This window comes from Elaeis guineensis, chromosome 11 (genome assembly GCF_000442705.2).
Source record: "Elaeis guineensis isolate ETL-2024a chromosome 11, EG11, whole genome shotgun sequence".
NCBI lineage: Eukaryota > Viridiplantae > Streptophyta > Magnoliopsida > Arecales > Arecaceae > Elaeis > Elaeis guineensis.
This window is the reverse complement of record NC_026003.2, coordinates 117,995,285-118,015,678: the sequence shown is the minus strand read 5'-3', so window position 1 is coordinate 118,015,678 and position 20,394 is coordinate 117,995,285. Positions and strand designations below refer to the sequence as shown.

The window sequence follows — 20,394 nt, the reverse complement described above, 5'->3', positions numbered from 1 at the left end:
GTCCTTGCTGCTTGGAACAACCATCCAAGTTTCTCTTTCTAAAATCCATATGCATCACTCGCAATCCAGAGAGCGAAACAGCTTCAATTAGAAACTCAAAAGACAGACAGATTAGATGGCAGCTGATTCAATAGAAGCTGCGCAAATGGATGAAACAAGATGAATAAACCCTCAACAAATAATAACCACCACACGGATCACAAACCATACATCTAGAAAAAGCCGAAAAAGCCAAGCCAGAAGGTAGAAACAGCTCTAGAATGTCAAAAGCATCTGTGCACGTCTTGAGACGTGAACTTCTTTTCAGGGTAATAATAGGTGTGAGATTTGATTGGGAACAAAAAGTTTACGAGACTAGCCGCATCTAAGCATTTTTCTTGCTGTCTGGCCAGGACAATCTCTCTCACTTTAATGTCCTTAGACTCCCGAGAAAACGTAAGCATCAAAAGGATAATTGATTCAAGGGGGAAAAGACAACTTTGATCTTCAGCCAGGGTAGGAAACGACATTGCAATGTAGATACAACGCCAGGATATTCTTGGCCACTTACCTGGAAAGAACAGAGCACAACAAGCGATCAAGAACAACAAAATATTAGAAAAAAGGGTAAAGAACTCTTCAGATATATGATATGAAATTATATATGGGTTTAAAATTTGTAGAAGAAGATAGATCTCGTAGCAAACGGGTTTGTAAGAAGATACATTCTCCAATAACTTGGCTTCAGACTCATAACAGCAATAGCAAAGATCCTGACACAGTTGGAATATAGTGTGAGAGAAGTTGCATGCCACTTATAACAGCATACGCACGCAATCAGTTTTTGGGCTGTATAGGACCAGCCCATTTATTTTCATATGGAAAGACGGTAGAATATTTTAAGGGCGGATGACCATTGTTTCAGAACCTCTTGTAGTATCATAGGCAACGTGCAGTTTGTCATACATTCATGTCACCTGCATCATCATCCAATATATAGCGAAAAAAAAAAAAAGCATAGTTGTGGTATACAAAAGAAGGTATACAATGTGAGAAATATAGCAAATAGTTCCTGGATTATCTTTTGTGAACTAATAATTCGACAGCATAATTGAAGATCACCTACTCTATTGCATGTTTAGTCTATTCCTCCAAGTTTGCTAACTAGATTGATGGGTAAAGGTCATGTGAAAACATACTTTGAATGATGTCAAACTCCGGCACGCTGCTAAAGCAGCAGTTTTATACAATTACCGCATAGTGCGTATTCTGTAGGGCCGCAAATCGGCTCAGGCCGGCCCGACTGCAGGTCGGGCTCCAGCTAGGCCCAAACAAAATCAGGCCAGATTTGGGCTCAGATATATGGCCCATTCTATTTTTGAGCCGGGCTCAGGCCTATCATTAGTCTGGCCCGAGCCCAACTGCAAGCTTGGGCCCGAACCCGAATGCCTCCTACGGCTAAAGCCTCCTACGGCTAGGGCAGATCTTACACCCCGGCAACTCGACAGCCTCCTACGGGTCCTGTACAATAGGCGACGTCGCCGTAGGCGATGGGAAGTATACCCCTTCCTGCTCAACACCGCCCTTGATCCGATGCCGATGCAGAGGCTACCGTCGGCCTAGCGGAATCTGTCGTTGCCATTGGGGATGCCGTCCTCCCACTCATCGTTGTACCTATTTCCATTGGCGAACACGAGGGAGCCCTTGCCATGGAGTCCACCACAGCACTAACCGATGTACTTGGCGCTGCGGGGGTAGGCCACTGAACCCCTGGCCGATGTAGAAGTCACCATTAGAGAGGCGCTCGATGTAATAAGGCTCCTCCAATGGCGGGATGTCATCCTCATTATCATCGGCATGAAGATGCACCCTCGACGCCGCCCAGATTGGTGCTGCTGTTGTGCCTTCCACCATCGGGAGGCAAAGCTCCTCCACTTGTCAAACTTCGCCGTTACTTCTATGGGAGCAAGGCCCATCCTCCTCGTCGCTCTGGTGGCAGTCCCAATCTACATAGCCACGTTATGTCGAAGGAGACAAAGGAGGGGAGAAGAGGGCCAGTGGCCTGAAAAAGAGAGGGAGCTACAGAAGTTTCAAGAGAGAGGGAGAGAGAAGCAGAGGGAGAGGGAGGGGTTCGAGCCTAGTCTTGGGCTCAAGCTTGGGCTGGCCCGATTGGGTTCGGGCTTGCGCTCAGGCCGAGCTCGAGCCTTAAATTTTAAAATATTTTCGAGCCTAAGCCTAGTCTGAAGCCCGAAAAATTTTTCAAACTAGATTTGGACAGAGGTATGGCCCGACCCAACTCGGCCCCATTTCCAGCCCTAGTATTCAATTCATTATTTTTAACAACTTAAAAAAATTAAATAACATCCAGATAACCAAATAAATACAGCAAAGATTTATAAATAAATAAAAATTCATCAATAACAAAAAAAATTATATAAATTTCAATGCTTTTATGAAGCCTATTATAGAAAAGTACAAAAAAAAAAAGAGTATGGCAAGTATGAAAACCTAACTTATACACCAAATAAATCCACAGGTTATCGAATCATGAATAATTATTACACAAATTATGAAGATGTATTGCTTATAACTATGGTTCATTGCACCACACCGTATTGCCCAGTACCAAGAAAGCTATATACCAAACTAGTTGCGAACCGATATTTGGCATGGGAGGCATACTGAGTGTCCATACGATAAATGAATCCATACCAACATTGCACCAACATGGCATGTACCTATAGTATGATGAGTGGAGAGAATGTGGTATACTAGCACAAAGCATCATTGTTTGAGAATCCACAATAAGCACCACAATAAGAAAAGTTGCTTAACATGTCCATGACACATGCATGGTGCTGGGAGATCAATTTATCATCAGCAATAACGAATATCAGTCATGAAAGATAAAATACTTGCAGTAGAAGATCTTGTAGCAGTTACGGTTGTTGAAAAACAAATTTTATAATCAATAGCTGATATAGTGCAACATAGTTTCCAGAAGGTGCAGACTAATTGAATAAACAAGTAATCTGTTTTTGATTTCCTATATTAGGAGCCAAACTCTTTTTTGTATGGAAAGATAAACGTTCTGCACTATCACAAGTTTGTCATGCATTCAAAACAATCAGATAAAGATACTTCTGCACTAGTAGCTGCATCATTATCTGATAAATTCATAGGGACAGACCGGTCACACAAAACTAGTGACTATAAAACATAACAAGTCATAAGAAAATCTTATGTACAAGTTTTTTTTTTTCTCGGAAAGATTTTTATTCCAACTTCTTTAACCAACAAATGGAAATAGTTGGAGACCATCCAATCCATTGCATGTTTAGATTATTCCCACTGAATTAGCTGACTGGATTGATGGACAAAGGTAGCATCATAAGACGGAATCATCTCATGCTTCATCCAGATTTGAGTTTCCAACATCTGGCTCTATGGTGGAGTAATATGCCTATAACTTTATCTACCTAATTGATCCAGTTTATTGATGAGTGGTTTGCAGCCAAGTATGGATGTATCTTTGACAGGGTGTGGTAAAAAGTTAAAAAAATGACGGTAAAAAGGTAAGTGAATGATTTGAGGAAGCAGAAGGAACGCAAAATTATTAGTGGAGAAATGTGATGGACTGAAAAATATAGCACCAATCTGAGAATGTTCCAATATAAACAGACCAGGATTCTAGAAAAGGAGCTAAATGCATTAGTATCTCCAGAGCATTCTCTAAAAAAAATTACTTCTGTTAGGCTGCACCATTAGATGCAAGAAAGCAGTAGCTGGCTACATTTGTGAATCACACATTTATGGAAAAATTCTGTTTTATAAGCAGAGCTGAAAACTGCATTCAAAGGAGTCAAGCTGCAAATGCAAGGATGCAAAGTCAAGTATCCCTCGATCAAAGGCAACTAATTCGACAAGTGGACAATGACAAGGCAATGTCCTATTAGCAGTGGATTGTCCCAAAATGAATGAGTACAAGACTATTTAATAGACTACATAGAAGCTATTCACCCTCAAGACAATGTCCTATTAGCAGTGGCTTGTCCCAAAATGAATGAGTACAAGACTATTTATAGACTATGCAGAAGCTATTTTCCCTCCTCTATCACCTTCTACTTTAATTATTTACATGCCCATACCACACTTTGTATCTTTTTCATCTGCCCTCGAGTCTCTTCATCTACCCATGACACTTTCTATGCCACATCATTAGTCACATCATATGTCAAGCCATCAAGTTTTTTCAGCTCGTACACATTCTTGTATCAAATCATCTCTTGCTCTCTCCTACTTTCATGAAAATTCACAGTTTGGTGAACAAGCCCAACTGTAGGTCTTAACAGATGGTGTACCACTATGCATTTCACGAAGTCTTTTTTTTTTTTTTTTTTTTTTTTTGAGGTAAGATGTGAGTTTTCAGTGCACCAAATTTCAAAAATTACCAATTTCTACCAGACTAGAATATCATCCATTGAAATATTGACTCCATGATTGTATGTAAATAATCTCTCTAATGTGCTGGGCATGAGCAAAAGCTTTGTGAGGTGGCAGAATTTTGTATGGGTAGATTAAGATCCTTACATGGTAGATGAAGATTGTGGAGTAGTTCCGTGGGGAACAAGTGCAGCAGCCACCGGCCTCCCTTCTTCATTTAATATATTGTAAGTAGAAGCAGCATTTCTCTGTTAAACAAATTGGAAATTAAGGTAAATAAAACAATCACTTGAAAGGTGCATCGAATAATAATAAAGAAACATAATAATAAAATAATCATCATAATTCACAACAAGGTTCCATATTTCTGGTGATTTTCACTGCAACAACAGCAAAAACAGGGGCTACTAGAAAAATTAAAAATATTTGAATACTAATCAATACCGAATCAATTGCTTCCAATTTCATTCCTGTAGACCGTATGAAGCGACGGAGCTCAGAGCTCACTGGCTCGATGTGCCTTCCACAGCCAAGAATCAGAATCTCTGAAAGAAACACCAAACAAATGTAATGCAAAAAATCGAAAGAAAAGGAAAAAAAACATAAGGCATGAAAATTCAAATAATAAAGAATCAAAAGATGAAAAGATGCAAATGACATAGATTAGACAAAATGCAGACACTAAAATGAGACAAAAAATTGCAAACCAATTCCATCAAGAAAGAAAATTTCATTAATATTTTTAAAAGTTACATTATAAGATTTCGTTACTGAGTCTAGAAATCAATTTGTCATCTTACTAAAAAAAAGGGCATATAATACATTTCTGATTAATTAACAAGGCTATCAAGCACAGAATGTATTTCTACTGAAGAACATATCAGCAACAACTAAAGGAAGATATAGAATCACTTCTCTACTCTAGAGAAACTCCTTTCAATAGCTTTCATCAGAATATTAGTCTAACTTCATGGTCACCCTTTTACCCTTTCTAGAAAAGTTAGATCCCCATATATAAGGCCACTTGTGGATGCAACTAGATGCAGCTCCTATAGAACATATTTAAATAACAATAACTTGAATAGCTGGCCCATTATGATATCCTAATTCATGCACAAATTCTACATAAAAATTCTGAAAATACATAAAAGATAAAAAAGAACCTAAAATATGAAAGTCCATAAACATGGTTGTTTTCATGTGCGTATAATTGTTTATTCAATAGTACAGATAAGTTACCCAGTGCTTAAATAGTAGATTGCATCTCAGAAAGCATCTGGTGTGACAGTGTTGTCTAGTTCCTTTCCCTAATATAATGACAGTGTTATTATATGAGTATTAAAATAACAAAGTTGTCCTTCTCATTCTACTTAGGACTCTAGTACTAGTTGGTTAATAATTTTATGGTTGCTAATTAGAGGATTTTTGCTTTATCTTCTCAATGTTTCCTTTATTGTCCTTAAAAAGTTGGTTCAAACTTTTACTTGAGTATAGTTCACACACATCCCTGTAAATAGATGAGCAAATTCACATTTCTCACCTGCATGATATATCAAATGACATATTCATGCAGATATAGATGGTACTGTAGATCTTATTTTTCTTTTTTAGAGAGAATAATCCCCCCCTCCAAAAAAAAAAAACCAAAATACTAATTTAAAAAAAAAAAAAAAAAACTATGAAGAACCCAATCAGCTTCTAGTTGAAACAATAACATGACCATCTAGAAATCAGTCAATTGCAGGACAACAGAATAAAGGGATGCTTGTAGAACAAATACCTGGAACTGGCCGCAGAATTTGAAATATGGATAGACTGCACTTGTTCCCATAAAAAAAAAATCCAATTATTAGTAACTTGTTAAAATGACTTAATTTTTTTAAATCAGATATATTGAACTACCAAATTCCAGCCTGTGTCTAAAAAAAGTAGAATAAATGGCAGCTGAAGAAACATACATATGGAATTAGCTAGAAGGTCAAGAACTAGGACACAAGAACCAAGAAAACTACATGATTAATAAAATCGAATAAGAAATTATAATATCTTGCTACTCGAAGAATAAATCATATTAAATTCCATCATGACCAGACCAACTTCCAACTTAGCAAGAACAAGTAAATTCATGTCTTGTGAACTATGTAGTCACATTACAGATGGATAATGTAACAAACCACATGGCCAGAAATCACCTCTTAAACAATATAATAGATAAACATCTTTCTTTTTTTGATGATAATAGATAATCAACTTTCCAACCTACCTTTCAGCAGTAATCTCTGAAAAATTTTTTGGGGCCCATGACATAACCTTGTTCTCTACAATAAGCAAGCTCCCCTCATACTCTACACCATTAACTGTAAATCCTGTGTCAGAATACCTAGAAAAAGGAACAGACTCAGAAAACAATATTTAATCTGGTAAAGAGATACCGAAGTAGCAGATAGAGTGATCAAATTCTTCAAAATCAAATATTTACTGTCTCTCCATATATTGTTTCCATGGAAGGCTTGATTTGAAACAACATTTGCAAGTCTTGATCAAACATCATCATTACTATTAGAAAGCTCAATTGACTCGCAAGAACTTAGAAACATCAAGAAATTATAATTAAAATTTCATGATCTCACCTTTTACCCAAAAATCCTAACTTTCTCATAACCCTAACTTACCAAATACAATAAAAATCACTTACTATAAAATGTCACTGAAATTTACAGAAAATTAACTAGCTCATCAGACGGTAAGGTTAAATTCACTCACAAGAAGAAATAGAATCGCCAGAAAGCTATAATTAAGCTTTCCTCTTTTCTCCATTAACCTAAAAATCATCACTTTCTCTTAAACCCTAATGTTACAATTCCATAAATGTATCATAATCTCTCACTGAAAGTAATATCAAAAATATTTAAAGAGAAAAAAGAAAAGCAAGGATCATCAGAATAGAATGATATGGGATAAAATACCGTTGGAACCGAAGTTGACCTTCAGGCACGCTGTCGATGAGATTTATCTGATCATAAAGAGAAAACGTGCGCCTGATCATCATCAAACGAAAGTTTAGAACAAGAACAACGTTCCTTTAACAATTAAGTCTAAAACAGAAACAATTAATAATCCCAAAAAGAACTCAAACAATTATTAAAAAAAAAAAAACAAAAAGAAGAAGAAGATAACGGACGATGAGACAGTAAAGTCGAAACCTGAGCGAAGGAAGGGTTTGATTGGAGGGTTTTAGGGTTTCTTTCCGAAGCGTCTTCACGAGATACGGCAGCATCGACGCCACCTTCTGCCTTCCACCGCCTCCCACCATCCTCTCTTTCCGGGACAGGAACAGCCTTCTTTGGGCTCCATAAAACGGGAGAAATACGTTTCCAGAAATACGTTTCCCGTCAACGTGAAAAGCGTTTCCCGTACACTCTTTGCTCGTTTCACGGCTTGCTCTTATTTTATAACGAACCGGTAAGATGGTCCGGCGGTTGGAGCCAGAAAGGGGAGAAAGAGAGAGAGAGGGATGGCGACGAGCGGCGGCGGAGGTGGGAGTCGGGAAGGGAGTGCGAAGGCGACGGTGGCGGATCAGATCTGCCAGGCGGTGCAATCGACCTCCAATCTCCTCCACCTCATGCAGGACTCCTCCCCCTCCCAGGTAATCTCTCCCCCTTCCCTTTCTTTCTTTTCTTTTCGTGCCGGATAATTTTGCTTGCATGGGTTATAAAATACATAGCTGGTACACGAGATGCAGCAGTCGCTGGTGATAATAAAAACCAGGTCATATCTTGGTGTTATAACTGCTCTTGCAGCAGATAAAGATGATGGACTTTAGCGGTCTTACCATTATAATTTATAAAAGAATTATGTTAAAATAATTCTGGAAAGGGCATTATTTTCATAGAAAGAAGATACTATAATGAGATCTTATCTTTCTTTTACTATTCTAATTGCAGGCTCACCTAATAAAGCTCCCTAAGAATCTCTTGGCCAAAGCATCTACTGTCAAGAACACAGGGCAAGTATGTCACTGATTAGTTGAGATAAATATGAAAGAATTTCATCTGAAAGCTTCTGAAGTTTTGACGTTTAGGTGCTTTTGTCATTAGGTGTTAGAACAACTTCCTCAGGTCATTTCATCTTTGGATGCTTACTTGGAGAACAGTTTACAGAGGTTGGTCCTCTCTCTCTTCCCCCCCTCTCTCCCCATCTCTGTGTGTGTGTGTGTGTGTAAATATGGAGAATTTATCAACCAAGTTATTAAGATAATGAAGATTGTTAACCTTCACTTTAAGTCGGTTGATATTTTTCCTTGTATTAAGTAGTAAATTGGAGTGTTCCTCAACTTTGGTAAACATATGCAGATGTGAGTATTTCTGACAACTTTCAATCTTTAAGTAATTGACTGTGCAGATCTGGAACTCTGTAAAGACCCTTGCCTAAGTTGAAGCCCGAGTTCGTTGGAATTTTTTTTAATCCGACAACTGGGAGAAGAAGGCAGGATCCAGAATAAAAATAATAAATGCATTCAAAGAAGTGAATTTTTTAGACTTGTGAACTCCAAAAAGAGAACTTCGGAGGTAGATCAGTTGGTGGTACAACATATTAGATGAATTATAGAAATTTAGAAGTTCATGAATGTTCCGGTTTGTTAAGTTGTCAACTCTCTACCGGATCCAGGTTGAGAGCTGGTTAGCGGGTTTCCCATGCCTGCTAGTGTGTTTATCCTGAAAAATAGATGCTTGCCAGAGCATAGGCCTTGAACACTTCATGATAACAGCGGAGTGATTGAATTAAAAGTTCGTTCATAAATTGCTAACGCCAACGATTTTATCGTCTTTGATCCATCTGGAAGGTTTCTTTAAAGGCATATTGGATTTGAACTCAGTTGGGTATGCAGCCCAAGCATATTAACTTTCCAAAGAACCGAATGAAATTAATAGATGACAATGCAACTTTATCTTTTCCCTAGCGATAATGTACCTGCAGAGCTAATATATTTGATGCACTATCATCATGTTGACTAGACTTTTATGCTTTAATCATCACTTGCTTCTGTCTGCATTGAGCTTCACCAAAGTCATGAAGTCATGCTTCATGCTTTTCTCATCGACCCTTCACCTTATATGGCGTTTATATAAGAATGTTCTCCAGGAAATCGAGAAGCTCGATACCTGTTAAATCATGTCATCTCGTTTCCTGCTTAAGATTTTCTTTCTTTTCCCATCAGATGGCAAGGCTATTAATTTTTGAATGCTTGGGATGTGATATAATTTTATGCTGTTAAAGTTATACCTTTAAACGCAGCTCTGAGTTGAAATTCTCTCTTCTCTGTGAAAATTATTTTCTTCTTTTTTTAATGATCGTGTGATTTATTTGGTAATTATATACGAGACTTTTGTCGCTTTCAGGTTTTAGACACTGCTTTTTAGAAGCTTAATTTGATGAACTTTATTTGATTCTTACAGTGCTCCTCATCTGAAAACTGTAACTCAGTTGCTGTCAAATATGGAAACGTCTCAGCTTAGATCTGCATTTCCACCACATCGACAAGAAGAGGCACAGAAGGATTCCAATTCAGAAAAAAGTGGTTAAAATGATGTAATAACTTTGCAGGTTCTGCACCTAAAAAAATCATCCTCTCATTTTTTTTAAATATGTTATTCTACATGAGCATACATGAGTACATTACGCCATTGTCGAGGACCTCGAAGCTATTCCAAGGAATGTGATATTCTCGTTTGGAGTTTCTTGTCCCTTCTATCGGACCTGGTGCGCCGCTCTCCCCTCTTAATCGAGGGTTGCTGCCTTATGTAGTACTCGACTCCACTGCTGCGCCATACCCCACAAGAATAGCATGATTAGCTACCTGACTCAGTTGCCGAGACACCTCTTTTATGGTTTATAGGAGTTGTGTTGTGGGTTCCTCCTCCCTCAGATGAGATATACCCAGCTTAGGGGGCCTTTGTGGGAATGACTGCTAGAGAAATGAAGTAGAAGGAAATTAGAGTACAAGGATGAAATAAATAACTCAATGCATGAAAATAAAACTATAACTAACATGAGCAATACATACCAGGAGATTGGCAGGGGAAGAAGGTGGAAGTAGTCCCTCAGCATATTGTCGTACCAGAACCTGCTGCACTCCAGGAGAGGATTTCATGGATATCATCTATTTTTCTCAGCACCAGCACCCGTTCCAGGCCATCTCCATAGCTCGCTCTTTGGAAAGAGATTTTTGAGTGAAAGTGATGCTCGGAGTGGTAAAGTAGGGGGCATTTATAGTATGCATCCAAGGGGTGGATAACATCAAAATCCATTCAAAAATCGAAAAGCTTCACAAGCTTCAAATTTGGGAGTATCGAGACAATCTAGGTGGTTGAAGACTCTAGTTTTTGGTTTTCCTGCTATTTTTCCCTTTCTTTGTTGAACGTTTATAACCAAAAATCCCTAGCTCTATGCAAATTCAGGCATGTTATATATTTGCTTATTTTTTTATGCAATTTTGTTGTGTTGAAATCAAGGAGATACGACCAACCATAGATTTGTAGATGCCTCCATGGGTGAACTTCTATGGCAGCACGACTTTACCCGCCCACCCAACTATCAGACAAGAAGTTCCTAGCTAACAAACATTTCATACTGGGATTTAATAAGAATTTCATAAAAATTATTCCTTAGAGATATGATAACAAACTGAAAAGAATATATAAAGATCAATAAAACCACAAACTGACAACAAGGTGCAATGATAGAACTATAATAGGAAAATCTATCCACGTATTCTAGAATATGCAGGCAGCAAGTCGACATCATATATCAATGTGTTTTCACCTCAAGCATCATGAAGACCACAGACTAAACAAATTCAAAGGGAATTCCACTGTAAAAGCTAACTAGAAAGCAAAGACCAGAGACGAGCCACTATAAGTTGTTAAGATTCAGCAGCTTGTTGATTCTTTTTTTTTCTTTTGCAAATAAAAATATATCTGGCAAACTGGAAAGTAGATGCTGCATATGCACCGTCCAGTTCTCCTACTACACCCCATCGAAATACAAGTCAGGGTACTTCTAGTAGTTAGGTCAAGTTAGATGCTACTTTTCATTACTAATCAGAAATTATAGGCTCTTTTTCTCAATAAAAAAATAATTACTTGTTTTCGAGTTATATATAAACAATTTATTAAGAACAACTCAAATTGATTAGTAAGTGTTGATTCAATCATTCATCAAGACCAATGGCTACTATCAAAATCCTTCTATCCAACCTGCCACACAATCAAACCATATTAAAAATGAAAACAATGAAGTGAAGAATAAAAACGTGTGAAATGATAGGTTATATACTAAATTTATACAATTGATCTATTCTCCACACGCAGATATAAGTTGACAATTCTCAAAAGCTTCACACCCTCTCAAGCAAGGTCTAGCAAACCATGTTTATGGAATTCCACCAGCCACCTAAGTTTCACAGTATGGTGCAACGGCCCCTTTCTTCTGCAGGAGGTGCTGAGGCTTGATGATACCTGCTCAGGCCTGATGGGTTGTGGGTAAACTCAGAGGTATCAAGACCATACTGTCCACAGGCAAAGGTAGCAAGAAATAAGACTAAAAATGCAAGGACCCAGCGAGTACAAACAATAAGGCAAAGAATTTCTATAGTGTACAGAAAATTACTTTTTCCCTCATCCTCTGGCTCCAAGCATCATTCCTGCTTGGACGTTGATCAAGAATAGCAGGTACAGGCACCCCAGTTGCTGGAACTCCTTGTCGGTTGATCAGTGGTTGTTGGATGCCAGATCTAGGGGCGATATACTCATCGTCATCACTGTCATAGTCAGCAGGCCTGTTTGCTGCTCTTACTATAAGAGCTAAGAAGAACAACAATGCCTGCAAGCTAATACTCGTGTCAATTTACTGGCGTAACTTATTTTCCCTTTCCATGAGCTCCACTCTTAAAGAAAGATCCATGGTGGGAGCTTGGGCTCAAACATTGCATAAAATGTATCAACAATTAATTCACAGAAACCACTATATTGCAGCAAATTAGATCAGAGTGAAGAATAAAAGTGCAAATAAATTTAACATAACAGGATGCATTGGGGAGTGTAAGTGGACCTACAGACCAGCTGACAAGAAAACCGTCATGATAATCACTGATTGGGTATGACTCCAGAACAAGAATGGAACATCCAAAAGGATTAGGTAACCTCTGGCGAACTTGTAACCAACATCAAAGACCCAACCAGACCCACTTAGATCATATAGAGAATACCAGGCCTACATGAACCAACCCATAAAGTGGATCAGATCCTACACCTAAAGCCAGTTCGAGTTTGGACCAGATCAAATCCAGTAACCCACTTGCCTCATAAATATGCGTAATCACTTAGAAGTCATCAATGGATGGAAGTGTCATCAACATGGACTAAAAGAGCCGTACCATTAAAGACAGTGAAAATAAAATTCATGATAACAAATTTCTCCAAATTTTTACATCAGCTGTTTACCAAGTAATATCATTTTATGCTTCCCTACAACTGGCAATCACCGACTTCAATGAGCTAAGGTCTTAAAATTTAAATAGATTTGCAAGCATTTGAATTTCTTCTTAATCATTAAACTTCAAGAAGCTTCTCCTCACAAAAGTATCATACATCCATGCCATAATGAGAAAATACACATGCATTTGGCCTCATTGATAATTCAGTATTGAACTCTGGGACAACAAGAAAGAATTATTATCTGAGGAACAGTGGTAGACACTCAATAGCGAAAATCACAGATTTATTCTAAGTTTAGGATCTGATAAGTTTGTGGGTTAGATTGCAGTTAAGTCTATAGAATGAAATTGCATTATAATGTTTTCAAAAGCATCCAATCTGTGCAAATCACAATATAAGAAAGGGATTGTGAAATACATTCAAAAAAATAAAGAATTTATAAATTGAAAAAGAAATATAAGGTGACCATATTCAAATGACAATTTCAAATTTAGTTAATCCATTATTTCAAGGAAAAACATTTTTACTTGAGTCGCATAACTGGGAGACAAAACCTTTGATCCAAGTTAGGTCTTAAACTAGTCAAGCTATACTTAACAATTAACATGGTACTCAAGTGATAGATTACATGATCTAAATAACATAATCATAACAAACTGCAAAAACAGCGAAGTCTCCACACAGCCAAAATTTCATTGTCAAGATAACCACAAAGAAAATAGCGCCTAAAGGGCAAGAATAAGATAAGGGTCTCGCCACATTCCAAACGGCACAATCATCATGACAATTTGAACAATAGAAAGTAGAATTGTTTTTACCTTCCAAAACACTTTTAACTGTAAGAAAGAGAATAATAGGTAACTAGAAAAATCTAATTCTTGGCTAATATGAAATAACTTGATTGATTCAAATCCAAAATGTATAATTTTTTAAGTACATCAATACACACACACACAGATATATATATATATATATATATATATATATATATATATATATATATATATATATATATATATATATATATATATATAGATACATACATACATACATATGTATATAGATATGTGTAAACATATGTCTATAGATATGTGTATACATATGTATATGTATACATATGTGTGCGTGCGTGTGACATACATATATATACACACACACACACACACATACATACATACATATACATATATATGACTTCTAGTTTTCTACCACATTCATGACTATAAAAATCTCACATTACATCATTTAGTTTAAGCCTACAACAGTACAACTAGGTATACTAATCATGACTTAAAACATATTAGCATAAATCTCATAATTAGCTTGGTTTGGATTCACCATCAAGTAGCCCAGTTGAGATCCAAAATGAACCTGAATGGGATTTTTGAGAAATTGCCCATTTTATTTTTTTGCAGAATAGGGCTACTTTTTTTTTTTTTGTTCTTTTTGCGAAATGGCCCAGTTCAGAAATTTCCCAAAATTTCCACAGCTATGGATACGACACAAGACAGATACATTTCAGATATGATAAATCTTGAAAAAATAGGAAACAATAAAGTTAGCATATAACAATAAATAAATATTTTTTTTTTCATATATGATACAAAACATCCAAAAAATATGATGGGTTGTCATAGAACACCATATAATATCATTCAACATCACAAATTCAAAGATGGTTCACAAAATAAAAATTCAATAAATATTTAAAAATATAATAAAGTAAATCTAATAAACAGACATAAGTTAGCAGACATAAATGCAGCAAACATTTTTTATCCTCGAAATATAAATGCAGCAAGGCAGTAAAATAATTTTTTAAAAAAAACAGCAAGCTAATGAGATTTCATGTAGCAAATTACATTAATAACAAGAATAGTGGAAGCAACCATTCAGTGAGTGAGCAAAAATAATAAATATGGAAAAGCTGGAACAAAATAAAAGCAAATGCAGCAAGCAGGCAACACAGTAAAAATATATTATCCAAAAAAATAAATGCAGCAACATAAACAAATACCAAAAATATCAAATGCAGAAAAGATTATGCTATCTCCATAAAAATGAGCTTAGGACACAACCCTCCAACTTTGCCATGTCCCTACCCATTGTGATACACCTGGATGAGGAATAGCAAAATTAAGAAAATAGTCTCTAGACATGGATGAAGTGAATGAAGGGAAGAAACCAAAAAAAAGGGTTTTGAATAAAGAAGAGGAAAAAAGAAAAGAAAAACCATCAAAATTAGGTATAAGAGAGAAAACGGGTGGTAGCTATCAACTTACTTTTAAGTTGTTGGGTGTGGAGACAAATTCACATTCAAAGCCCACTTGATCCAAGCTCAATAAGACAGTAGCAAATCGATGAGTATGCCAAAAGTATCCTATAGTATCTTGGAGGTATCCAAACACATCCTAGGAGTATCCAGGAAGTATCACATATCCTAGGATAATCCCAATCCCATTTTATTTATAAAAAATTCAGGATACTTCTTTCCCATACTAGACATGTAATGGAACCATATCAGGGTAGTATCCGCATCCGATACATGTTGGATATGTCAACAGATGGTGTTTTGGAGAACACTATCTTCCAGCAGTCAACAAACATGTGAATCCAGTGTAAAGAAACTATACACAAGATTTCTACGATAGGTCATATTTAGAATAGAAAAATTAACAAATTTTGGCATGAAATCTCTAGCCCCACTCCTACTCACAGGAAATGTCAGCCTTGAAACCAGAACATGTCTTTAGAGGAGAATATATATATTTCTTATACTTGCTGAATCTTCATTGCACAAAGTCCATGTTCCACAATTATAGCGACAATCACCACCAGAGAATTTGCAGGGCCAAAGTGGGGGAACACATATTAACAGAAGATGTACAAATAGATGATGGAATGCAATTTAAACTGGCTAATCAACATTATACAAAGACCAAATAACAGCATGAACATGCTGTTAATCATAACTATGAGTTTCCTTGATTCAAACAGGAAATGCTACAGGATCTAAATGACATTTAATTAGGACTCAAAATTAGTCATTGAGCATGACTTATATAAGTCATGTGCGCATGCAAAAGAAAGATGTAATTGAGACAAAAACTACAATATATGTCATTTCATCTGTTCATTTTTCATTTTTAAAAATGAAATGTTAAGAAAATATGAATTAGAAAATCGAATAATTCCACACTTACCTCCAAAATAACAGCTCCTAGAACAACCCATTTTGCTATCTTCCAGTTCTCCTTTAAAAAACCATACATCATGTCAAAGTCCCCTGTTTTATCAGCTGGAATTAGCTGCACCGGAAGTTATTGTCAGAATTAAGTAACAAGAAAGATAGAAAATAAACTATATCAAAATGGAAAGGCCTACATCCTTCCAGCTGTGATCAAAGAAGATGAAAGCTGCAGCTCCCAGCTCAACTAGGATCAACAAGATCACCAAGAAAGAATACTGTTTGGGTTAAAGGAACCACTATATTCAATGTAACCAAACTAGATTGCAGCATACGGGATACATCAAAGTAAAGCAAATACACAGAACATGACATGCAAGATCCTCATTCCACCTGGCAATATGTGAGGAAAGAAATTACATAACAGATTGCAAAATATTAATTACATTCTTATTCATTAGATCAGGTACACTTATACATTATAGGGAAGCAACATTTCCCTTAACAAGAAGGACATACTTTGAAATTTGATGTCCTTCACTTTGTTCTACAAATAACTTGCAGTTTTTTTTTTTTTTTTTTAGAAGATACTTGAAATACAAAAAGGAAGAAGAAGAAGAAATCCTCTAACATTTCAACTAATGCAAGAAACCCATGACTGAAGAGCATGGAGACCCTGCAAGAGAAACAAGGAAGTGATAATAATTATAAAAAAAAACTACAAGATAAAAGATATAATTAAAATCAGTTTCAAGAACCAAGGATACAAAAGATAGGCAACATCCATTCCTTGTTAGTGCTCCAATACAACCGAAGCAAGATATGACAAAGAGAATAACTCCAATACCAATGAATAAGTAAATGAACCTGCAAAAGCATCATATTGTTGGTAAAACTAAAAGAGTTCTATTAATAACTTATAGTGACAGAATATATGGATAAAGAAAAAAATTCCACCAAAGCTGCATTTTCTACAGGTTGTATATGCAGTATCATAATTAGAACAAGACATATTTACAAATGCTGTCCAGCACTACAAAAAGTAGCCAAAACAAAAAACAAAAAAAAAACAAAATTTTAACTGAGAAATGTCCTCGATCTGATTCAGCTTTCAAACTCTAAGACTGTTGCATCAAAGAATCTGGAACTTGCACTAGCAGAGCAGATAGCACCATTTTTGGAATTCTGTTTAAGGAATCTAGGTCTCAGATCCAGTAAGAGATAAGGGCCGGTAAGGGACTTGCTGAGAAGGATCATTGAAGCAAAAGGTAATATGAGTGATTTGTGTTCTAGGTGGTGGCAAATATTTTGCTTCCTCAACTGGGTCACCAAATGGTAGCTAATGATGGCCGACAGAAGACTGGCTCATCCATTTCATGATAGCATATTCTTCAAATTTGCTTCTACAAAAAGCACTTGGGTGCAACATAATGCACTATTAGATAAGCTATTTTTTAAAGGATGTGGCATTGCACACAGCAATCTTTGACAAGCATTGTAGAGTTCATATTTCTGTCATCAGAAAAACATTAAACCATCATGGATGAACTTTTATACTCTGCTAACTTGCTCGAATGCTTGCAAAGGCATTAACGTTAGCTTGAATGGTTGCTATAATAAAAAATGAAATCAGTATAATGCATTGAATTGGGGAAAATAAATCTGAGGATTAAGCCCAAAAGACAAAGGTTGAGGGTTGCATTATGTATATTCAAGAATTTTTCCTACAAATATAAATGCATAATCAGCTATGACGTAAGAAACAGTGGTTTTCTCTGAAACAAACTGCCAAAAGCCAAAAAAAAACAAAAAGTCCCCAAAGTTTCCTCCAGTTATAAACATAAGCAGGCCTTTTCTCCTATATATATGGAACTGCCTTTGTGAAAATCTAGTTCGACAATTGTTTATATTCAAAGATATAACATGAAAATTGTCTTCCATGCTCAACATAAATAGATTTCAGTATCAGAAATTGAAAACTCCCATAAAATAAGATTCATTTGGTTCCAGAAATATGCATAACGTACTAGTCATTTTAGTTTATCACATGTAAGCGGATCATGTTAAAGGCTTATATCAATAAAATAAGGGGGAAAATGAACTCGATTACTGGATAATAAATCTAATATGTGCATCCCCATTTACCATGCATTCCCATTTTGTCCAATTGCTAATATTATCATTAACCCTCCTCACTTCATCAAAATGAAAAAGGCCATACAGATGAAGTCTATTTTTTTCTTTCATCATAGTTTTGACGACATAAAGCTAAAGCAGAATTTATCACATCAACCAACATAAAATTAAAACTTCCCATTCAACAAACCCAGCGTCAAAGACAGATAAGTCACAAGAAGCATACCAAGCATTCGGGAGTTTATCAAGAATACTTTCGGATAGAGTTACAACTGCAAGCATGGGTCGGCGAAGCTTCGTGAATTCATAATTATCACTAACTGGCGATATCGGACCATCCCCGTCACCAGAAGAAATCTTGTTCCACTCCACCAGCAAGTACACCCCATACCCCACCATCGCCAAGCCAATGATTGTCAGAAGGAAATTGAGAAGCTTCAGCATGCATTCCCAAAACCCCCGGCACGCCATGGTCACCTCCCCACGACCCAAACCCTCAGATCAAGGCCCCTTCACCTCGAACTCTTCCAATTACCGAATTCGAATCACAAATCACTCGTCACACCGTGATCTCGTCAACCAAAATACCAATTCCATAAAACCGGCTCTGAAGAAATCGAAGCCTGTAATTATATCAACAAAGAAAATAATTTATATCAGAATTTCCATAAACTCGTAGTTTTTAAAGGGTTTTGACCCCCAAAATATTAAAAGAAAAAGAGAAAGAAAAAAAAAATGCAAGGAAGACAGCGAAACTGGTGAATTCCACATAAAACGATGAATTCAATGAAAAAATTATAGAGAATAAGAAGAAAACATGGAGATATTTCGGAGCTTCGGCGGTTACATTCGAAGGACTATCGCGAACTCGTCGAAAAAGGAGGCTTCATGGGCGAGAGACAGTGAAAGCACTCTCTTTCCCAATTTTGTATTTTTTTTTATTTTTTTTTTATTCTTTGCTTTTCTTTTTCTTTGCCGGAATTTCACCACCACCCCCCCACTCCTTTTTCCCGGCAAACGCCGCATGGTCGGACGAATCGATGCCGTGAAACCACGTGGCGCCAGCGAGATAGACCATCGACGGAGATGGACGGTCGGCAGAGCTGGTAACACGACAAGTGGCGATGGATTCCACCTCATTCCAACCGCTGTCCCATGCCCATAACCTCTGCCTTTCATCTTCCCCACTAGAATTCCTATTCACGAGAATGCCCTCGTATACCAGGTCTGTTGTTCCATTGGAACTTGGAGGAAGAGTGACTGTTTTTTTCGAAAGCCCAAACCATCGCCTCACACGTATCCAATGTATGGTATCCCATCTAGCGAGCTAGTGCCTCATGCACCAACAGGGTGGAGGATTTTGAGATTCTAGCACGCTTCTTGTTTATCTGTCACAAAATAATTTTTTGTAAATTTGCTCCAAAGACAGCCTTATTATAAATTTCATTGCAATAACCTAATAGATCATGCCGTAGCGAAACAAAGATCATCTATTTAATTTGTGGACAATTAGTGTCTAAGGTACACTCAACCAACCAGTAGAATACGCCCACCTTCTCGCGTGCCGCGCGAAAAATTCGCCACGTTAGCAAGTAGTCACGAGCAGTGTCTATGCCGCAATGTGGCTTTGGTATCCCATTTTCGAGAGCTTGGAGCTAAGATTGCAAGAAAGTCATCCTCAGCAAGACAAAAGGTTAAAACTGATTAACACCTTTCGGTCGCATCATAGGATTGGGTGAGACCTAATAGATTTCCCTCTCCAACCACTCCCAAGGAAACGCTAGCATAAAGATTGAGCTAGTAGGCCTAATTACTAGATGCCCAAGAAAGATTTTCTACAGCTAAGGTTGTAGAAAATTCCTACAGCTTAGCTTGATCAACTGAGAAGTTTCAATAGGCCAAAAAGAATCTAGAAAATATTCCCTTCAACTTAAAACTAACTACGCTGGCATATCAGATATTTGATTGGAATTGCAAAGCTAATAAAAAACATTTATAGGGGGTTTACGTGTATATGTATGTACATGTGTGTAGGCACGTGTGAGAGAGATTCTATACATATGCAGGCAGTTTACTCAGTAATGCAGGACCGATAGGAGTCCATTGAGCTCATCAAAGCTGTCCTTCCCTATCTGATGGTAGAGCTAGCCTCCT

At 36.9% G+C, this 20,394-nt stretch overlaps 3 protein-coding genes across 6 annotated transcripts; 1 reads left to right on the top strand and 2 right to left on the bottom strand.

Moving 5' to 3' along the window:
* Positions 1–261: 261 nt before the first annotated feature.
* Positions 262–7,785, bottom strand: LOC105053883 (uncharacterized). Of its 3 annotated transcripts, XM_073245635.1 has the most exons (8): positions 7,626–7,785; positions 7,389–7,460; positions 6,686–6,802; positions 6,203–6,237; positions 4,867–4,967; positions 4,570–4,670; positions 705–752; positions 262–550 (listed from the first exon to the last, which is right to left on the bottom strand). In XM_073245635.1, exons 1-8 carry the CDS (start codon positions 7,733–7,735, stop codon positions 547–549), a joined length of 588 nt encoding a protein of 195 aa, XP_073101736.1. In that variant the 5' UTR covers positions 7,736–7,785; the 3' UTR covers positions 262–546. The 3 variants fall into 3 exon arrangements, with proteins under 3 accessions (XP_073101736.1, XP_010933516.1, XP_019709052.1); XM_010935214.3 differs by lacking the exon at positions 705–752; XM_019853493.3 differs by lacking the exons at positions 262–550; positions 705–752 and adding an exon at positions 772–956.
* LOC105053884 (tobamovirus multiplication protein 2B) lies at positions 7,745–10,066 on the top strand. Its single transcript, XM_010935216.4, has 4 exons — positions 7,745–8,068; positions 8,367–8,432; positions 8,520–8,584; positions 9,879–10,066. The coding sequence occupies exons 1-4, from the start codon at positions 7,937–7,939 to the stop codon at positions 10,003–10,005; spliced, it is 390 nt and encodes a 129-aa protein (XP_010933518.1). The 5' UTR covers positions 7,745–7,936; the 3' UTR covers positions 10,006–10,066.
* A 1,654-nt stretch (positions 10,067–11,720) lies between these two features.
* Positions 11,721–19,359, bottom strand: LOC105053885 (tobamovirus multiplication protein 2A). Of its 2 annotated transcripts, none has more exons than XM_019853812.3 (7): positions 19,058–19,359; positions 18,467–18,863; positions 16,872–16,971; positions 16,302–16,382; positions 16,121–16,225; positions 12,091–12,303; positions 11,721–11,989 (listed from the first exon to the last, which is right to left on the bottom strand). In XM_019853812.3, the coding sequence occupies exons 2-7, from the start codon at positions 18,709–18,711 to the stop codon at positions 11,882–11,884; spliced, it is 852 nt and encodes a 283-aa protein (XP_019709371.1). In that variant the 5' UTR covers positions 18,712–18,863; positions 19,058–19,359; the 3' UTR covers positions 11,721–11,881. The 2 variants fall into 2 exon arrangements, with proteins under 2 accessions (XP_019709371.1, XP_010933519.1); XM_010935217.4 differs by having other exon boundaries at positions 19,088–19,357.
* Between the last annotated feature and the right edge of the window lie 1,035 nt (positions 19,360–20,394).